Here is a 19,695-nt window from a genome sequence, read left to right as displayed (position 1 = left end):
TGCTTATTTTATTGGCTGCAACATTTTGGGTGGAAAACTGGCCTCATTAACTAAGAAGTCCTTCAGGACCAGCCTGTCTGATGAGACTGTGCTCTGTAAAGCACATTACGGTCTGATTTTTGCCTGGAGACAGCACTTCCTACTCTGATACAGTGAATAAATAATCAAAATTGCATTTTTTCCTAAGACTGTACCAAACCTTCAGTCCTGTGATGGTGAGCAAAAAAAAAATTAAATCTCATCTAGCAATGATCCAGCTGTGGATTGAGTTTTGGTCTGCTGCCTCAGTTTTACCACAGGCACAAGCAATTGTGGGACTGATGAAGAGTGTGAATGGAGGTCTTTGCTCTCCCTTGGTTACTACGATACCCCTACAAATAATTGGATCAATTTGCAAAGATTTTGTGCAGAGATCATCTTGCTGTAGTTTTTGTGCATGATCACTGTTCTCTGTTTTCTCATCCCTTCAGATTAGGGGCATTTAAGCCTTGGGCATCTAATTTTCCTCCCTAAATGGAGTTGTGAATGCACTACCTCACCCTCTGACCTCTTCTCCCTTCTCTTTCACTTAATGACTCTGCTCTCCACAAATGAAAGTTTTCAGAAGTGATAGTTGTCTAAAATCTGCGTTCACATTTGGGCACATGTTCTGACTGGTAAAACAGGTAATGTCTGGACTATAAAAGGAATAATTCAAATTTAATCCAAATATTTCAAACATAATCCAACCATGGTTTTTCTCATCCCTGGTTTTAATAGGCTTTCTCTGTTCCTAAAAGCATCATGAATTTCCCATTAACAAAACCAAAGCAGTATATGTCTATGGATAAAGGTGGATTGAAGGGCCTTGCACCTCTGCTTGTAGAAAGCAACATCACCCCCTCAGTTTAGCTAAAGTGATAATGATTCACAGCTGAGAATCTGGCCTGCATCTCTACATTTGAATAGAGTGAAAACTATAGAATTTAAGAGGGATGGTATGCTTGGAAGAGACGGGGAAACCATGCTAAGTTACTTCTGCAGACATTCCAAAATCTGCAAAAAATTAAAACCAAAAATCCCCTCTAGTGATCATAATGGCTGCACTGTAAATACTTAAATTGTAAGACAAGAAAAAAAGCAACGTTGGCAAACCTCAACATTATTAGAAACAGGCCCTTCTCCTTGCCCTTTGAGAATTAAGATATGTTTCCTTAGGTTTTCCACTCACTTTACTTTGACTGTTAGACCCCGATTGAACAAAATAATTGTGATTGATAGTGTGAGGGTGGGGTTAAAAGGTGACTCATGATTTTCTCTTGGAAGCTGTCTGCCTGTTGAGCACTAGCAGAGACGTTACTGGAGACACAAATGAGCCAGAATGATTTCAGTGTCCCTGATGGGGTTTAGACTTCCAGCTGGATGAGATGGTTTTCCTGGTACATCATAAAGAAATTAAACCTGGCAGGAAAGGAGCAATGCTGGAGCTGGTGGTTCTCCAGCACTTAGAGGTGGAACACAGTGCTCTAAGACTAGCTGGAATTTGATGTTTAGTCAAGTTCATGTTTGGGTTATCAACACCTCTCAAACTTTTCCTGGAAGACAAGCAGACTGTTTTTCACAGACCTTAAGAGGTTTCTGTCTTCTCAGATGATGGGAGGCTTGAAGTTCTCACAGAAATTTGTAAATGTTCGTAGAGAATCTCCATCTTTAAAAGAAGTTTTATGGTGTTTTGAACACTTTGTAATAGGACCTGGAGGTCTGGATCCCTTCTGTTTTACCCAGAATGTAACTTCATATCCATAACTGCAAATCAAACAGCTGGCGATCTCTGAAAAAATGTTGTGAAGCTGGTCACTGTGAATATTCCCATGGCTGGTAGTACTCATTGCAAAAGATAAGTGGGAGCTCATTGGGATTGCTAGGGTGTCTAAATCAGGAGGGTGGTTTCTCAGTGATGGCACTGACTCATCTGTTGGCCGTCACTGACCTTTGTTCAATTCCTGCTAACTTGGTGATTTTCTAAGTAGACAGTTCTACAAAGTCTGTTTTTCTTATATGTGTTTACAATCTTATTCTTGCAGATAAGGAATCCCATGTGATCCTTAATGAACTACCATCCATTCGGATATGCACCCTGATCTTTGTACTAACTTTATTTGAAGTGATGAAGATGCAGGACTGTGAACAGTGAATTTTATGATAAAATGATTCTGGGTCTTCTGTTTGCCATATTGGCTTTCTGTATTTTCTGACAGTTGAATAACATCTTTGTCTTGGGCTGGCATCAGGCAGATTTAATGTTAGTGTTTAACAAAGGAATTTGTCAGAAATGAATTAGTGAATTCAAATCACTACATCTATATCACATTGGGAAAACCAAAAATAAGCTTGATAAATGCAGTAAAAGTCCTATATGAAGAAACAGCATGATATAAATAAGAAAAAAAGTTTCTTGTTGTGTCTTTCCAATCAAGAGGTTTCTTAAGCATCTAAACAATTTAAGCACAGAGATGAAACTGACTGCACTTCAACTTGAATAAAATCATGACCAAGTAAACATTCTGACTACACCCTGGCAGGCTGACTCCTCCTAAGGAGTCAAGGGCTTTTGTCAATGTATCTGTCTGACTGAATCTGCTTTAGTCTTTGTTTTGGGTTGAAACAGAAGAAAATCCTGCATCATGATGGGGAAACCTTGACAGTGATTGTGAGGTTGGAGTCACTTTCATTTGACATCAGAGTAAGTAGAGGTACCTCTCAGACTGAACAAGGCAGGAGGAAAGGGTGTCTCCAGCCTTGGCATTCAGTAGCCAAGTAATTCTGGTCATTTTTAGGGATACTCTGTGATCTGCAAAACTGACTAGTGTTGATGGAGAACATCAAGCAATTAGCTTCTTGCCATCAGGCTTTTTGTTTCTTTTGACCTTTTTCCCCCAGAGGAAGCACAATTACAGTTACACTGTCTCCAAGTCTGTGTCTGTCTGTTCCCCTCTTTCCCCCAACAATGCTTTACTGTTAACTGCTTTCAACCCAGTTTGGTAAATGAGTAGATGTCTTCATGAAACTCCATGTGCCATGGAAACAGACAGTTCAGTAGGAGCAGGATACCCTGGGAAAGGGTTTATCCTCTATTAGATATCAGAGTGCCCACAAGACAGGGAGATAGCAGAAAGCAAACTTCTTAAACAGATCTGTGAGATATAGAAGTAGTTTTCTTATTGTTTCCTTCTGAAATGTGTTGAGTTCACAGAATCATCTAGGTTGGAAAGTACCTTGAAGATCATCTAGTCCAAAACAATGGAGTCGATAACAATGAATGTGGGGAAGAAAAGAAAATCATAGAATTATAAAATGATTTGGGTTGGAAAGGAGGGTGCCTGATTAAAGTGTGAATTAAGGGATGTAGTGGCAATAGTGGTCATCATTTGGCATCATCAGCTACAGAGATGGCATATTAGTCACACAATAACCCTCAAAAAGTTTACCCTTTAGCATCTAATATGATTCCTTAAATTTCAAAAACTTCCTGAAATTTTGACATAATTAGAAGGAAAGGAGCTTATGCAAAAATATTTTATCCATTTTAGTCCTCTAACAGTGTTCTATCTTGGGCAAAATAAGAGCTAACCTACATGGAGGATAAAGCATGTGCTTGATTGCCTGGCAGATACTACAACTGTGACTTTGCTTAAATGTCTTACTTTGGAAATTGCTCTTGTGAGTTTGAGTTTTTCAGTTTCATCACTCAAAACTGGAGGTTTATCTCATGTGCTGATAACTCTATTGCTAAATATCTTTCCAAGATAAGATTTTAAAGGATGTCTTAGAAGCTGCTGTTTATTTTCAAGATGTGTAAATAAAATTCATTTTGGTAGTTTCTGTGAATTTGAGAGATGATCTGCTGATTTGTTTGAGTCATAAAAGTGCTTTGTAGTGTTCAGAAGTAAAACAAATGCTGCTGTGTCATTTTTGATACAACATTTTTTTTATAGCTCAGAATTTGAACTCCTAGGCAAGTAGTGAGATTCCTTAAAATGGGAAGGTGGTTGGTTGTTCAGACTGTCAAACAGGCATCACATATTTTGGGTTCTCTCTCTCCACTGATCTCTTTGTTTTGTTCCTTAGCAACATTTTTTTGTAATACTCCTTTTGGCTGCAGTTGGCAACACTGGTGACCTTTCTGACCCCTCGGATGGGTGCTGGTGTTTATCCTCACTTCATAACACTTTGATGCCCTGATGTTTCCTAGCACCTGGACAGCACTAGATGCTGGCATCACTCTCCTGACTACGGCCCACACTCTGTCTGGGCAATTAATGGAGGGATTGAGCTGTACCAGAAGGCTCAAGGAATAGCCTGATGGGGAGGCTTTTTTCTAGAGCTTGTAGATGAGTGATCTGGTAAAGTTCTGATGATGTGAAAGCACTATGGTTCTCTGCAAGGTATTGGTCATGTCTGTGTTACTGAAAAACAAATACTCTCTGTTTACATGATCTTAGGCTGACCTTTCCCAGAAAGGATGTCCAGACTAGAATTTAAGTGTCTGATCCATGTCCTTTGGAACTGAGAGACTTCATTTATTCTGACTTATGTAGGCTCAGAAAAGTTGACTTATGCTGGCTAGTACAAAATTTCTATTTAAAAAAAAAGTATTTCAAAATCCAAAATTTGATACATTTCAAGTCATTGAATAGTTTAAGAAACATGTATTTTATGATCAAGATTTTATATACAAGTTTATGGTTCCTCTTTTTATGTTATGAAGCAGACATCTAGTCCAGAATGATATGGCATATATCACAATTCCAGAAGTGTATCTGAGAGGTTACAGTGGCTACTCCATGCACTGTTGTCCCAGGCATTAAAATTTATACAGTTTAAGCAAATAAGTGGGGGAGAACACTTCAAGGTGCTGTATGAAAAAGATGAGGAGACTGGAAAGAGAGGATAAAGGGTTTTTTATCTTCAAGAAGGTATCTGAGAAAAATTAGTAGATACTGGAATCTAGGCTAAAACCAAACTGCTGGAAAAGGGACAGGGAAAGAAGGAACTTGCTGCTAAAGAGGTTTACGCTTTTTATTATTGTGGTTTAGACTTGCATTTTTTTAACCTTTAAAGTCTGTGTATTACCATTGGACAAGGAAGAAATACCTCCTTTCAAGTAAAACAAATCTCCTCCAGCTTAATAATTTTCACTCCAATGTTTCTTAAATGACCTGACTTTGTTTTTGCTACACAATGCCCAAGGTAATAACAAAACCATCCACAATGTAATAACAAAACAAAAAAAATTAAAAAGGGTAACTTTGCTGAAATCTGCCTAATACTCTTTTGTAAACAGCATATTCCCTTATAAATTCAGTCTGTATCAGTTACCAGCCCCTTGAGACACAGCATAAGGTCAGACTGGACAAGCCTAGAAAGGTCATGGCCACTGAGCCAAAATGATGCTTATTATCAGGCAAAGAAAATAGCTGCCTCCCCAGTCAGAGATGAAGAGTCAGATGTACAGACCTGGGAATTGTTTATTCCGCACTGGTCCAGTGCTGAATATTTCAGTGTTGTGAAAAATTGTGTGACGTTTTCCAACCTTCTTTTCTTATTGTTTTTATTTCCCATCTTAGGAAATTAGTTCAAGAACTTGATTGAAAAACATGTTTTGAGGAAGCAGTAAAAAAAAACATAGCTAAATGCTGGGTGGCCTTTTAGTTTGATAAATCATGAGTTGATTTATAGCCCATGTCTGGCCTCAGCCACATTAGTGTGTGCCTGGAAGTGATGTTGGGGAGTCACTCTGAACTGACTGTCTTCAGACTTGGCCATCTTTGTGTTACTTGCATTTAATGCAGAGTCATTTCCACTGCTTTGGTAGGTTGCTCTTTGCAGAAATAGAGTTAGACTGGCTTATACAACCTGTTTCTCAAAAGAACGGTACATACTGTTTTTCTTAAAAATGCCCTCAATTTCTTTTCTTTCCACTGGAGAAAAAAGATCAATTAGCTGGAGATTCCTGGACTGATGGCAGCCCATGTGGGGCAGTTACAACTTGCTAAGTAGCGCTCCCAAACAAATGGTTACAGCACACATGCAGCCTAACTGTATAGCTCATGTGTGATGAGTCTGACCTATCTGGGGCCCTTCCCCATATGCTGTGCATCCCCTTGCTGACATTCTAATCTCTAATAATGATTTTGAACTCATTTATGATTCCTTTTATTAAATACTAAGGAACAGATTTGTGTCCTTCCTGCTGGTGGCAGCTCATCCAACAAAAGCTCTTTTGATGTCTACACTGAGAGCAGTAAGTGTTGGAGATCGTCCAGCCTTAGGTGTATATCTAATATATCGACCTGTTTTTCATGGAGCATCACCATCTCAAAATCACAGTAAATTCTTGTAAAAGCGTTTTACAAGAAAACTTTGAGTTAGTGGCCTCAAAATGGTGTATTTTCTGATGGAAAACAATTGCTTTTTTCAAGAAATTGAAATATTTAAATTTTTAGCCAATTAAAATGATGCTTTGAATAAATTATTCTCCCCAAATTATGTGAAACTTGTAATAAGCTTTGGAATAGCAGAGAATGAAGTTCCATAGAGGTTGGAATTGCTAATGAGTGAGACATGGAGGAAACAAGATATTCCAAACAAGGTGGTAACATTAACCAACCAAAAGTGGTCTCAGGCTGCTCAACATCTATGTTCACTAAACCAACAATAATCTTTGGGAGATCTTAACTTTAGATCACCAGTTAATACTTTTTTAAAATTTCAGATAAAATAACCTCTAAAATAGTTATATTCTAGGTTTTAATCTGTGCTACTTCGGACGCATTTCCTACAACTAGCTGAGCCTGCTTTTGTGATGTGTATTACTGAGTGTATTTGAGATCCTCATCAAAGACACAAATAACATTTTGCATAGCAACTCTTTAAGAGGTATGGGCCCATTCTGAACTATTACCTATATGATCAAGAGAGAGATATGCCTCTCTCCAGTGTTACCACGTTATGAGAGAGGTGGCAAGGTAATGACTGTAAATTGCCCTTTGAAAGAACTTATGTTCTGGTTGCAGGGGAGTTTAGACACCCACCTGGGAGAACATGACTGTTTCCTGAGGTGATTCTGGTCCTAAGAATGGCATCTGATTGCTGCTCATGAGGAAGAGTTTTGAGAAGGGAATAGGTACTAGGGGAAGAAGGCATGAGACAAAGGCTTTTGTCTGGTAAGTTCAGTGAGAAAAAATATTATCCTCAAACAAGGCAGCTTTTCCTTAAAAGCAAAGTGTTATGAATGTGCTGCAGTTCTGTAGAGCATTGATCTAAAGCATCACAAACTAAGATAGTGCTGTAAGAGAAGGGATGATATACTTGTAAGAGGGTCCTGGGAGACCAGAAAGTCTTTCATCATAGTTTTGAGTGATTTCTGGGATGAAGTGTCAGGGGCTCTTAAGAGCTTCAGTAAACACTTTGTTACTGAGGTTCAGGAAAAGGTCAGCCCTACAACAACACATCATGTGTACCCTTTCCAGCAACTGTCAGTGTTCAGGATGGGAGCAGCTCTAGCGCTTCAAGGGTCAGGTGAAATCCAGAGGCAGCCAAGATACACATTATGTTGCCCAATGTTTGGGCTTTTTTCCTCCAAAACATTCATTCAGATCCTCCCCAAATACATGTATCCTGTACGAAGAGGGCAAGGCTGAAACCCATGGCCTTCGGTGAGTATTAGTCACCTCTAGCCCCAAACTGAAAATGGAAAAAAAGAACACTATAAAAATGTCTGTGATGCATTTGGTTTTGTAAGAGGATTTAATGGATAGGAAAGAGGGGGGAGAAGCATTTCTCAATCCCCACATAACTGAGTTTTCTTTTACACAAGGCTGGAGCAAGCTGGCATTCTCATCCCCTTGCGTATGTACAGATGGGTTTCTTTTCTAAGCAGTATTAGACATTATCTTGCTCTCTGGAACTGATTTTGCTGGACAATGGGCATGAAGTTTACAGAGGAATTGCATATCCTGAGCTCAGGGTGTACAGACAGAAACCTGAGGGCTAAATCTTCCTTTTGTTGATTTTCACGGGGTAACAGCACCGATGATAAAGTCACTTCCCGATCTCAGCAAGAGCTGTTTCAGTCAGGGTCATATCTGACCCTGGTTTTCTTTTGTTGGGGTTAGAGCTGTACCACAGGGCATGATTGTAACTTAAGACTTCTCTTTTTTCACTCCATAGGCAGAGTGTTTTCAGGCATAACAAGGTTGCAACAGGCTCTTTTGCATGCACTGAAGTATCTAGCACAGTTGGACTTGGTTATTTTTCTTTTCAGGGCTAACTGCGATTGCCTTGGCAAAGAGCCTGATCTGGAGAGGGTTTGTATAAACATGTCAGCTCAGCTGGGATTTATTATAGGGTAGACAATCTCTACTACCTCTTCAGCTACACAACCTCAAAATAAGTGCTGTCATTGCTACCTTCCTTTAGATGGGGTTGGTTCATAGTTAGCTGTAGCCAAAGCTGAATTTTCGCATCCATATTCAGAAAGAATTGCCTTTCCCCTTGCCTCCCTACACTGACCTCACTCTCTACAGGAGTTGACGCAGTATGATATGAGGATAGGAGAAGAGAAGAAAATGGAAAGGAATCTCAGATCTGACAGAATTAAAACTACTTTTAAAAAAATCAAGGGAATGTACTTAAGTAGATCAGTCTGAGAGTAGAATCAAGGAAAGTGCCTGTCTCTGTAGGTCTTGTGTGTAAGCAAAGGCAGATTATTTTTGCTGTTAGGGCTGGGTTCTTTAAAGGGTGCTGAAGAAAGTAAGCTCTGAATGGTACTGAATCCTTTGAAAATCTTAGTTGCAAACATCATTATTGGTTTTTTTTTTTTCTTCTTCCCTTTCCTTTCCCTGAATCTATTTTTCTGTCTGAGCCAGTTGACAAACCCTGATCCGTTAAAAATATAATCTTTCCCTTTTCTCAGATGTCAGAGATCTCTCATAACCTCTTATGGTGCAACTTCAGTTAATGTCTGTGAAGATACACAGCTAATTAATTAACCCTTTGAATGTCTTTCTCCCTATTTATGACCAGTATTGCATAATTTTTAGTTCATGGATGCTGGTAGTACTAATACCAAGAGATGCACCTTTAGAGCTAAGGGGAACTTTTTCCTTTAGATAAATTACTCTTAAGATTCAAAGTAGCCACAACAACTTGAAATTAATGCATGTAGTTAATTAGTAGTTATCTCCTGTACTTTTCTGTGGTGCTTCTGGTCTCAGATAAAAGTCATCCTTACTCTTTTTTTTTTTTTTTTTTTTTTTGGGAATCATGACAGGGCAACATACAAACCATTTCATAGCTCCAGTGAAATGGGCGGCTGTTGTCTCCCATGGTTCACATTGTTTTGAAATTTCCGAAGAAAGATACATTGTAGCAAAGATAAATGAAGTTGCCATCTTTGCTATTTTTACTACAGTCCGAACATTTTTGTACCTCAGTGAAATTCCTGTCCTTAATTTATCAGACCTAAGCAGAGACTGTTAGATGGTATAGATTGTATGATAAAAATGTGTTTTGTCAGATACACAAATATGTACCAGCTTGATTTTCATTCCAGCATACAGTGGGACAGATCTTGTGACTAAGAGTGGAGCAGTAGATCTGATATAGTTTGATTTCTGTAAGACTTTGGCAATATCTGACAAGTCTCTCCAAAGTATGAAAATTTGGATTAATTCAAATTTATGTAATAGGGATGCATAGCTGATGAAATAAGTGTCTTGGAGCACTGTCAAGCTGGTGTATCGATGAAGCCCTACAGAAATCTTCCTTAGTCTGGTACTCTTCAGTATTTTCTTTACTACTTGAATGAGGGGCTTGAAAGGCATGTACGGGAATGCTATAGGACACAGGCTGGGATAGGATTGCAAGCCAGTTGACAGGGTTGAGAATTCAAACTTATCTTGATGTCTTGGGAAAACAGTGTGCAATAAATAGGATGGAATTCAGCACCACTTCATCAGTGCAACCAAGTACAGTGCTTTGGTATTAAATGACTTCATGGCTCAGTTAGGGAGAAAGAATGACTAGGCAGCAAGCCCATAGAATAGGATCAGAGGGTGGATCACAGTCTGAACACAAGTTAAATATGTAAAGTTCAAGTGAAAAAGACAGGAAAATGGCATTCCAGCTTCAGTAAGCAAGAGCACTGAGCTCTGCTCAGCACTGCTGAAGCCTATTTGGAGCATAGTGTCTGGATTTGGGCACCGCACTTCGCCACTGATACAAAACATGAAGAACCAGTTATTACGACTAGAGAAGAGAGACTTGTTAGAAGCTTGTAGATTATATGAGGGGTTGCTGTAGAAAGGAAAGGACTGTTATTTCCATTCACAGAAGTCTTGCACTTGTAGAGCAGCTCAGCAATGCGCTGCTTTGCTGACCAGTGGAGGAAGCATGTGGACTTTCCCTCATGGGCTGTGTTAAACACAGATCAGAGAAGGTTCCGTCACAAGTAGGTTAGGGATAGCCAATTTGCACACTAGGCACAGGTTGGGACTGACTAACCTGTCAAGGTCTCTCCCGCTGTTATTTCCTGTGAGCCCACGCTAACTGAATTTCTCATCTACAGACTGCTCTCAGTCTTCTCCCAGTCTGCTCATTAACCAGTTCATTTACTTGCTCTGTTACAAAGAGGTGAACCAATTAAAACGAGAAAAAAGGGCTTTGTGAGCCACTTCATTTCTCACAGCGTCAGTGACTGAGTAACACTAAATGTCAGATATTTTGAGCCTACACAGTGCAGCAAGGATAGGAGGTGTCACAAATAGACTTCTGACATGCAAATGAAAGTCTGGTATGAAAATAAGAGCATCAGGGTTTCCAGCAGAACCATAAGCCCTTGTAACCTCTTACCTCACTTTCAGACTCTCTACAGCTTAATTATAGTTCTGCAGATGGTGTTTATTTTATTATGCACATGCGTAAGGGGAGAACTGTGGAGACCTCTGTGTCCTGGATGGTGGAATGCTCCCTGTGGGCATAAATAATACAACTGCTTTTATTAGTGGTGTTGTATCAGAAATAGTGTGACTATTATATGCTAATGATGTATAATAAGTTCCAGTGACATCTTTTAAAGTTTTTCTTGCAAATGTGAAGATATTTCTCTTTTTTACACCAGAGGTGATGCAGGCTGACCCTGAGAAAAGGGATTAGGGTTAAACCACTATGTTTGCAAAGGGAGTACTTCTAGTGGAACTCAGAACCTACATGCTTAGATGCTTAGGCTGCAAGGGAGAGAAGACATCATGTCTCCTGAAATGCCTGGGCCATATCTCTCGCCAGTCTATCTTGTAATTCCTCTTTTGGTGGTTGGCTTAGTTCTCAACTATCCTAAATTATCACTGCATTATTGGAAAAGTGATTTTTAAAGAATTTTTTTTTTTTACATGCTTGGGGCAACCAAAAATGTTTAAAGATGCTCACAAGGACTGCAGAATAACATATTTAAATAGTACATTTCTAACTGTGTTGGGGGAATTGTGGCTTAGACAGTTAATTCCATCTCAAAAGCATTCCTTAGAATTTATTATGCTGTATAGCTGGTGAAAAGCAAAAAAGCCCAGAAGAGAGCAAACGGCTGAAACTAGATATAGCTTGCACATGAGATTATTGTGCATCTCAGCCACACAGTGACAGTCATTATAGAAGCTGTAATAATGGCTGTAATTAATGACAAAAGAAACAGAACTAATGTTATTTGCACTGTTCTTTAGTTTTAGAAGTCCAGGACTGCTAGGCAGTTCAATAAGAAAGGGATTATCAAGCAGGATCCTGAAGAATTTAGTGACTATGGTGAAAACAGGGAGGTGCTTTTCTAAATTCTGCTGTTCCATGTTTGCTTTGGACCCCAGTGGTCAGCAAATGCTAATCTCACCCATATGTTTGGCAGTTGACGCATGGTGCTCTCTGTTTTTTCTCTGAGGACTGTATGAAATGTGAGACACACTTCAATTAAAAAAAATGACAGTTTAATGTGGTTATTTTTAGTAAAGCAAACCAAATACGAGACAATATTTGTAATACACGGTAGTGTTTAACTTATTTCAAAACCAATAAAAGTTTGGGCTTCCTCTAGTGACAAAGTTGGGACAATTTTAACCATGAAGTTTCAGTTTATCCACTGTTTATTACGCCACCAAAATAACATTTTGAAGGGAAAAACAAACTAGAGATTATTACTGCAAGAGATGCATGGAAATGGGATATGAAACTTGAGGCTACCCAAGCTGGGTTTGGAATGTGTGCTACCACCGTGAAGGCCAAGTGGTCAACTGATGTCAACCCCTGCAACAGGCACCTGGGTTGATTTACACCAGCTGAAGTGCTAGCCTGAAGTTCCTGTTACCGCTCCCCGTCAGAGCATCCAGCAGATTAAATTAATCTGTCCATGATGCAGATGAGTGTCTTGCACGTGGTCAGTTTTCCTCGTAGGCACCATTTTGTTATTCAGAATTTTATTAAGGTCTATTAATAAGCTTTAAAATTGCTCTAAGTGAAAACACATGTAAGAAATACTGACAGAAGTGTGTCATATAATGATCAGTTACTTGTTTCCCAAGAGGCATTTAAAATTTCTACCAATTGTTATTTAATGAGAAAAGTCTTATGCCAAAAATATAATTTTCTTAAAGAAAACAGCAGCAACTCCATACATTGCATATCGTGAGCTGACTTCAGGCTGCCATCTGCTAAAGCAGCCTAGGAAAACAGGCTTTCAGCTCAGCACTGAGGTGGTTCTTTTCTCTGAAAATAAGTTCAGCTGGCACTGATTTGTCACAGTCCCATCAAAGGGAAGACTGAGAGGTTTTGACATGGTGTGTAGCCAGGCTTGGATTGCAATCTTGGTATTTTGGGATCATCATCTATAATTATCAAAGGGCAGTGAGAATCCATAAGGAGCACAGCTCCTTACTCTGCTGCTGATAACAAACTGGAAAGACTGCAGTTAATTTGGAGTCTCTGCCGTTTTGAGGTGAGAGGGAGTTATTTATTCTGCTTTTCTAATGCCTGGGTATAAGATCATTTCCTTCCCACAGTGTTGAAATTTAGGGTTATTCTTATACTGTGAAAGAGAAGAATTTCTTACCACTGTTTGCTCGTCCATCCTTTCAACCAGTAAGGAAAAGCAATGATTCACTCAAGAGTGTCATGAGCAATCACTGGGTTAAAACCAGTAGGTTCCATATCAATCATGGGGCAGTCAGATTACCTGTTTTCTGAAGTGTTGCTTGGGAGGTTCTCTCTGAGACTGTGAGGCCACATACATACTCATTTAGCAGAACACCATCTACCAAGGATTTTTTGGTAACAAGCACAATACTGCTGCAAAATGTACCCATGTGGCTTTCCCACGTTCAGTGATACTTAGAAGTCCTCCTTTTGGTGCCTTGATCTGCAGGCTATAAAGACAGCCAGGAACAAGCTAGTGAGGAGCAAGGAGATCATCTTTGGTGAGAATCTGCATGTAAATAGAGATGCAGCCAGAAAAGCAATTCCAGAGGAGGAACGAGTGGTTCTAATAAGAGCCAGATAAAAGAGAAAGATGAGATCCAGAGAATGAGAGGCATATTTCACAGACATGTATTCTTTGCTGCCTTTGGTGCTGGATGGCAAGAGTCATTGTAGTAACTCATGCTGTTGGTGGAGGAGGGTTTTCAGAATGTCAGCCAAGGGAGTGGCAATGAAGGAAGAGGAGCTTAGAGTTCTGGTGTCAGTAGCATCATTTCCTGTTGCTTTTCTTGATGTTTTTGTTTTTTTTTTTTTTGTCATAGCCTTTCCCTGTAATGCTTTCTCCTTCTCCTTTCCCCTACTTTCTGTTCATTAACTGCCCCAATGCCAAATAAGTCTTCCAAGTGTTGAATTCAGTCCAGTCCTCAAAGATCACCTTCAGCTGATGGCAGAAATAGGAACTCTGACCAAAAAAAAAGCTGGCAAATCCTGGTGTTTATATAAGGCAACATGATCTACTTGTAAGAACTTAAATAATCCTGTATACCCTGACTTTCAAATATATTTAGTGCCAGAGGGCTTTTGAACTTCCTGGTACAGAAACTCCACTCTTCAGTGGGAATGCGATGCAGAACAAGTGTGGAGAATAATAGCTGGAAGGATGCTGTGGTCATTTCTGGAGTGGAGTCTCCAGTAAGCTCTGGTTTGCTTTGTTAGGACCTCTGTGAAGACCCCCACCTGTTTGTGAATGGAATCAGCTCCCATGACTTACACCAAGGCATTCTGGGGAACTGCTGGTTTGTGGCTGCGTGCTCCTGCTTGGCTCTGAGGGAGAGCCTCTGGCAGCAGGTAGGTGATCAGTGTGCTTGGTGCATGAAATAAAGCTGATAAACCTTGGTTGTTGCCCTGCCTATCAGGCAGTGTTTTTCCCTCTAGGATTAATGTGCCTCTGATGAGTGGTGAATTTCGGTGGATTCAAATGTTTCCTTTCTTTAGCAGTTCATTCGTCATGTTATGAGATCTCCCCACTCCACAGTCCCATTGAGCACCAAAGAAGAGATAAAGCAAAACCAGAGAGTGCAATAGGTTCCGTTTGTCTTTTTCTGCAGATCAATTTCAATTTTACTTTCCTAAAAGATTCTCTGAATTGGGAGTATATTTGGCTTTGTACGAAAATCACTTTTTTCACTGCTTCATCTATTTAAGGTCAACTGTTCATGAAGCTGAACACCAGCGTCATGTATGCTCTCTGCACTCTGAATAAATCTTAACATAGTGCATTTGCTGAATTTTCCCTTCTGTGGTCTCTCAGGTGATTCCAGACTTTAACGAACAAGAATGGGACCCTAAAAACCCGGAAGAATATGCTGGGATTTTCCGTTTCCGTTTCTGGTGCTTTGGAGAATGGACAGAGGTGGTTGTTGATGATCTGCTGCCAACAATGGATGGGAAGTTGATCTACTGCCATTCCAATGTGAAAAATGAATTCTGGAGCGCATTACTGGAGAAAGCTTATGCAAAGTATGAGCTAGTTCATTGTCCTTTAGTCCTCTATGCTGTCCCTTCTGTCCATCTGTTTGTCTTTCAACTCTGTCATACATACATCATAGGTTTTAGGTTTGCTGCTAGTAGAGAACCTAAAAAAGAATTTTAAATCTTCCTTTAATCTGCATGGAGGAGTTGAATCATAAAAGAGTGCAATGCACTCTACTTCAGCAGCCCGAAGCCTTAAGGATCAATACACTCCTTTCCTAGAAACCCAGCAAACGTTTATCTGCAATCTGCATCTGCTGTTTTGGGTTTTTTTTCTGTTTTGTTTTTCCTTGGTGAGACACAAATATATTACCTACATTCGAGCCAAATTAGAGCATTTCTAATAGCCACCTTGTGATTGAGAATGTTCTGTGTTACCTTCAGGCTGGCTGGATCTTATGAAGCCCTCGATGGAGGCAGTGCTGCGGATGCAATTGTGGATTTCACTGGAGCAGTGGCAGAATCTATTGATTTGGTACAGGGCAAATATGGTGAGATTATTTCTGAGCAGATGAAGCTGTTTGAAGACTTGCTAAAAGTGCATAAAAGAGGCGGGTTGATCAGCTGTTCCATTACGGTATGTATAGAAAGCTGGATTTTAAGAGTTATTTCAATTTAAAAAATCTGGAAAAAATACCAATATTACTATTAGCCTATTGAGTATGTCCTTCATTTGTATGCTTTGGAAAAGCTTTGCATGGAACAAGTCAGCAAGTTGCAAGTGCTGTCAGCCATGTACAGCTCCATGAGCCACTAAATACAATCACAAAACCGCAAAGCCATTTGTGCTGCCACTTTACTGTGGATCTGAAATACTATTTTTTTCTGAATGGTCGCAGTTGTGTATTGACCTGAGGGTAATCCACCTAGAATGCCCTAATTTACAGTCCAGATGGCAGTGTTCAATTTCTTTATTTCTTAGGGAAATCTGTTTACAGAAAAGAGTTCTGCTGGCACGAGCTGAGACTTCTTGACTTTGATTGTGATGATGCAGTTGTCTCATCAGTGTAACACTGAAGCTGTTCTGAAAAGCTGAGTTCACTTGGTTATTCAGGTAGTACTGTTTGTTAATAAGACTCCCCATGAGAATTAACCAGCAAAACTTGCGTATGCTGACTAATGTGAGGCAGGTGCCTACATCAGGAGGCCAAGACCCTGACATTCCCTTAGTCCATAGAGAGGGGATGCCTTCCCCAAGGGTAATACAGGGTTGCCTTCCATGGAAGCTTTACCGCTCTGCATTCACTTGAGGTGCTAGAAGGCAGAGGAGCAGCAGCTCCCGAAGGGTGCTACATACTTCACAAACCGCAGGCAGACAAGGGCCTTACACAGCTGCTTGCCATTGGAGGGAAACAAGTGACAATGAGGCTTAACTCACCTTGTATCCAAGTCTGCAATGTCAGGCCATGACTGGGTAGCACTGGAATTATCACCTTGTCTGAAAGCTGTTACCGCACATGGAAGGTTAACAAGCTGTCATGGCACCTGAATATTTCCTAAAGGATTGCTTTTAACTTATTTTTAAAGTGCAGCCTGTAGGAAAGAGATTGTTCTCTAGAAGCTGAAGGGTTGGCATCTAGGTGTGCTTCTGCATCTTACTCCCATGCCCTCTACTTCCAATTTAAGACCTTGGCTAAGGCTAATCTTATGTGGAATCAGTTAAATCACTAAAACATTTTGCTTTAATTTCACCATCTGTGAAACAAAGATCATATTACTGTAGCACTTAACTATTTCATACCTGTAGTGTAAATTAGTGGACCCCCAGGTGTTGGTTCATTCAGAAATTTCTTGCAAGTATCATGGCAATTATGTAGTTGTCTAGAACAAGATAAAATCAGCCATGCTTGGAGATGCCTGAGAACATTACCTGTTTAGCTGGCCCTGGTTATGCACTGCCCTGCAACAGTGCCACGGTATCGAAGAGGATCATGTGGTACCTTCTGGGAGATGAATTTGAACCTGAGAACTCAGCTGAGGTAGAACAGGAGTCCTGAACTGTCCCTCCCAGCAACATCATGCAACAGCTCAGAAACCAGTTCTAGGTCTTTGGTGTTTGTTTTACCTTTTTTACAAGGTCTGAATTTTTATTTAGAAAGAGTTCCATCTGGTTTGCTCAGACCAGGCTGGCAGATCAGACTTCCTGGTGTGAATTGTTGTTGTAAACATTGTTTCTGGGTTGGTAGGTTGCTCCCAAATGCTAGGGCAGTTCAGTTTCTTAACATGGATCTGGTGAGAAGATAAGCTAAGTACAAGGGGTTCTATTTTAAAAAGCAGTTAATTAGAGAGTTATAATGCACTTTTTCCTGGCATTATATTTCTGTCTGTCAAACACAGATGCTTCTAAACATTGATTACACAGGAGCTGTTCCTATTGGTTTGGCTTCAGTTGTCTGCATTTATCACTTTTTGATAGATGTATTATACACACAGTGAAGATTGTTAGGTATAGAATATTTAATACTCAAATCGATACATTGATGTGACTTACAAACATGTCATCATTTTCCTTGGGTTACAAAATAGCCCTGAGCTTCACCACTTAGAAATTTGAACAGACAGTAGATTTTTAAATATCTCATTTAAATAAATAAATAAATGCCTTCAGAATGAGGTGGGAAAGGCAGCCCAGCAGTAAGAAATGCCTGGGGATAATAAAGGGAGCAGGAGAGATTACAGACTCCCATACTGTCAAGGACACTTGTTTGCTTTTAGTTGTGAAAAATGCAAACGTTACGTTGGAGAAAGCCCAAACCCATTGGAAATGTCAGCCAGTCTTGGTGTGACACATGAGCTGATTCTTTAGGAGCTGTTGTCGGTGAAAGGCAAAGAGGTCTTGGTGAGAGTCTCATAGTTGCCAGACCATCTGTCAGTTCCAATTTGATAGAAATTTCTCTTTTCTTTTTTTTTCTTTTTTTTCTTTTTTGTTGATTTCTTATCTTTGAGGACTGAACACTGTTGTATCAGTGCAAGACCTGCCTTAGGAGAAGGACCCTGTCTGTTTAGACCAGAGAAATTATAAAATGGGTAAAAATGTCTGAGAAAGTACTATGTGCATTTCATAACTCTAAGAAGACCATCTCTCTCCATCAGAGCAAAGGCCTGCTTGATCACTGAGCTCTTAATTAGATTATTACAAGTTTACATGCAAAGAACTGCACTGAGTCAAAACTTCCTTCTCTGCTGTCCAAGGGAGTGTCTTAAGGCCCAATGGGTTGTAGCCCAATATAGGTGAGAGACTGGATATGGCTCCGTGCAAAGATGCCCGTGCTGGCTCCCACAAGAGTGTGACAGATATGGAGGCATGACCATTTGGATTGTGTCTGGCTCAGAAGAAGGGTTATAACACTCACAGCTTTACTTTTTCCCCTGTCCTGCCTGGTATGTGTTGCTCAGAAGCAGCATTGTACTGGCTTTGTAAAGAGCCAGTCATCCAAAGCAACTCCAGCATCTCTATATTATACTGCTCTTCTGTTTTTAGGTATACTTAGGAGATTTTGATCTGGATGCATTAAATTAAACTGTGGTCTTTTTCAGAGCTTACAGTTTTTATGTATTCTTAGATCAGCATCTGATCAGGCTGAGGTCATCGAGCAGGACATTTTACTACCTAATTACTGCAGGAAACTAGGCTTCTTATGTGAAGTCTGTGAGGAGCAAACCCAGTTCCTAAGAAAGCCTGCAGCTGCCACATAGGAGAGGCCTGACAGGTCACAAGTGAGGTAAAGGACGGGTTTGACAAATGGCTAGAAAGTTTTCTTGCCTTTGACCTCTATTTTACTCACAGCCAGTAGTTCTTCCTGGATATCAAATTTACCCCAACACAGAAACAGCTAAATCCTTAGGCCCTACAAAGTGTCCAGTCGAGGACACCACCAGACAGTGCTATGTCTGAGCACATCAGTATACAGAAGAGTGAAGATTACAGGATTTTGGAAGGGGTGATAAAGGTTGTCCATCAGCCTGGTCTTTAACTCTCTGAGACCAGAAGGAAACAGAATGGCTGTAGCAGGCAGTATTCACTCTCCTCTGCTCTGGTTCATTTTCTAGGACTTGTCAGACACTGTAATGCAAAAGACCAGACTAGTGAGCCACTAGTTTTGAGCCCCAGTACTGTTGTTTTCCCACATAGTCAAATCACTTGGGTAGGGAATGTAAAACTCTGCAAAAGAAGACAAGCCTTCCGTGTTGTGCTCCTTGAATGCATAGCTGTCAAGTCCCTCAACGATGCAAGTTGGTTTTTTTAATTGTCATTCTTGGTGCTAAAGGCTTCCTCTGGCAGAACCAATGAAGTGGAGACAGAGATGGGTCTTGTCGTTGGCCATGCCTACTCAGTGACAGCAATTCGGAAGCTGCGCCTTGGAGAAAGGCTCATATTCTCTTTTAAGGCAGAAAAGCTGTTCATGATCAGACTGAGGAACCCCTGGGGAAAAAGAGAGTGGAACGGTGCCTGGAGTGACAAGTAAGTGGTGAAAATCCCATGTCAAAGGAATGAAACTGTGACTGGGGCCACTGGGTGTTAGATGCATGGTTAAGCACTGAGACACGACATCAGTCTGCAATACTCAGTGATGGCTGAACTGTTGTGCCATCTCTTCCCAAGTATAGCATTCCCTGAGCAAATAGACACATTCTGGAAGAGCCAGGAGGTTATGGCTTCCTGGGCCTTAG

General features: G+C 40.3%; 1 protein-coding gene across 2 annotated transcripts in view; it reads left to right on the top strand.

Annotated features, from left to right (window-relative positions):
* Window positions 1-19,695, top strand: part of CAPN6 (calpain 6) — a 67,435-nt gene that overhangs the window by 26,035 nt on the left and 21,705 nt on the right. For both annotated transcript variants that reach the window (XM_026848868.1, XM_026848870.1), the window contains 4 exons: window positions 14,209-14,340; window positions 14,804-15,012; window positions 15,409-15,601; window positions 19,293-19,486. In XM_026848868.1, the coding sequence (XP_026704669.1) occupies window positions 14,209-14,340; window positions 14,804-15,012; window positions 15,409-15,601; window positions 19,293-19,486 (728 nt within the window). The remainder of the gene's footprint in view (window positions 1-14,208; window positions 14,341-14,803; window positions 15,013-15,408; window positions 15,602-19,292; window positions 19,487-19,695) is intronic.

The sequence above is a fragment of the Athene cunicularia genome, assembly GCF_003259725.1.
Source record: "Athene cunicularia isolate RWA chromosome 4 unlocalized genomic scaffold, athCun1 chr4_part3, whole genome shotgun sequence".
In the NCBI taxonomy this organism is placed as follows: domain Eukaryota; kingdom Metazoa; phylum Chordata; class Aves; order Strigiformes; family Strigidae; genus Athene; species Athene cunicularia.
This window is presented reverse-complemented; position numbering and strand designations above follow the sequence as displayed.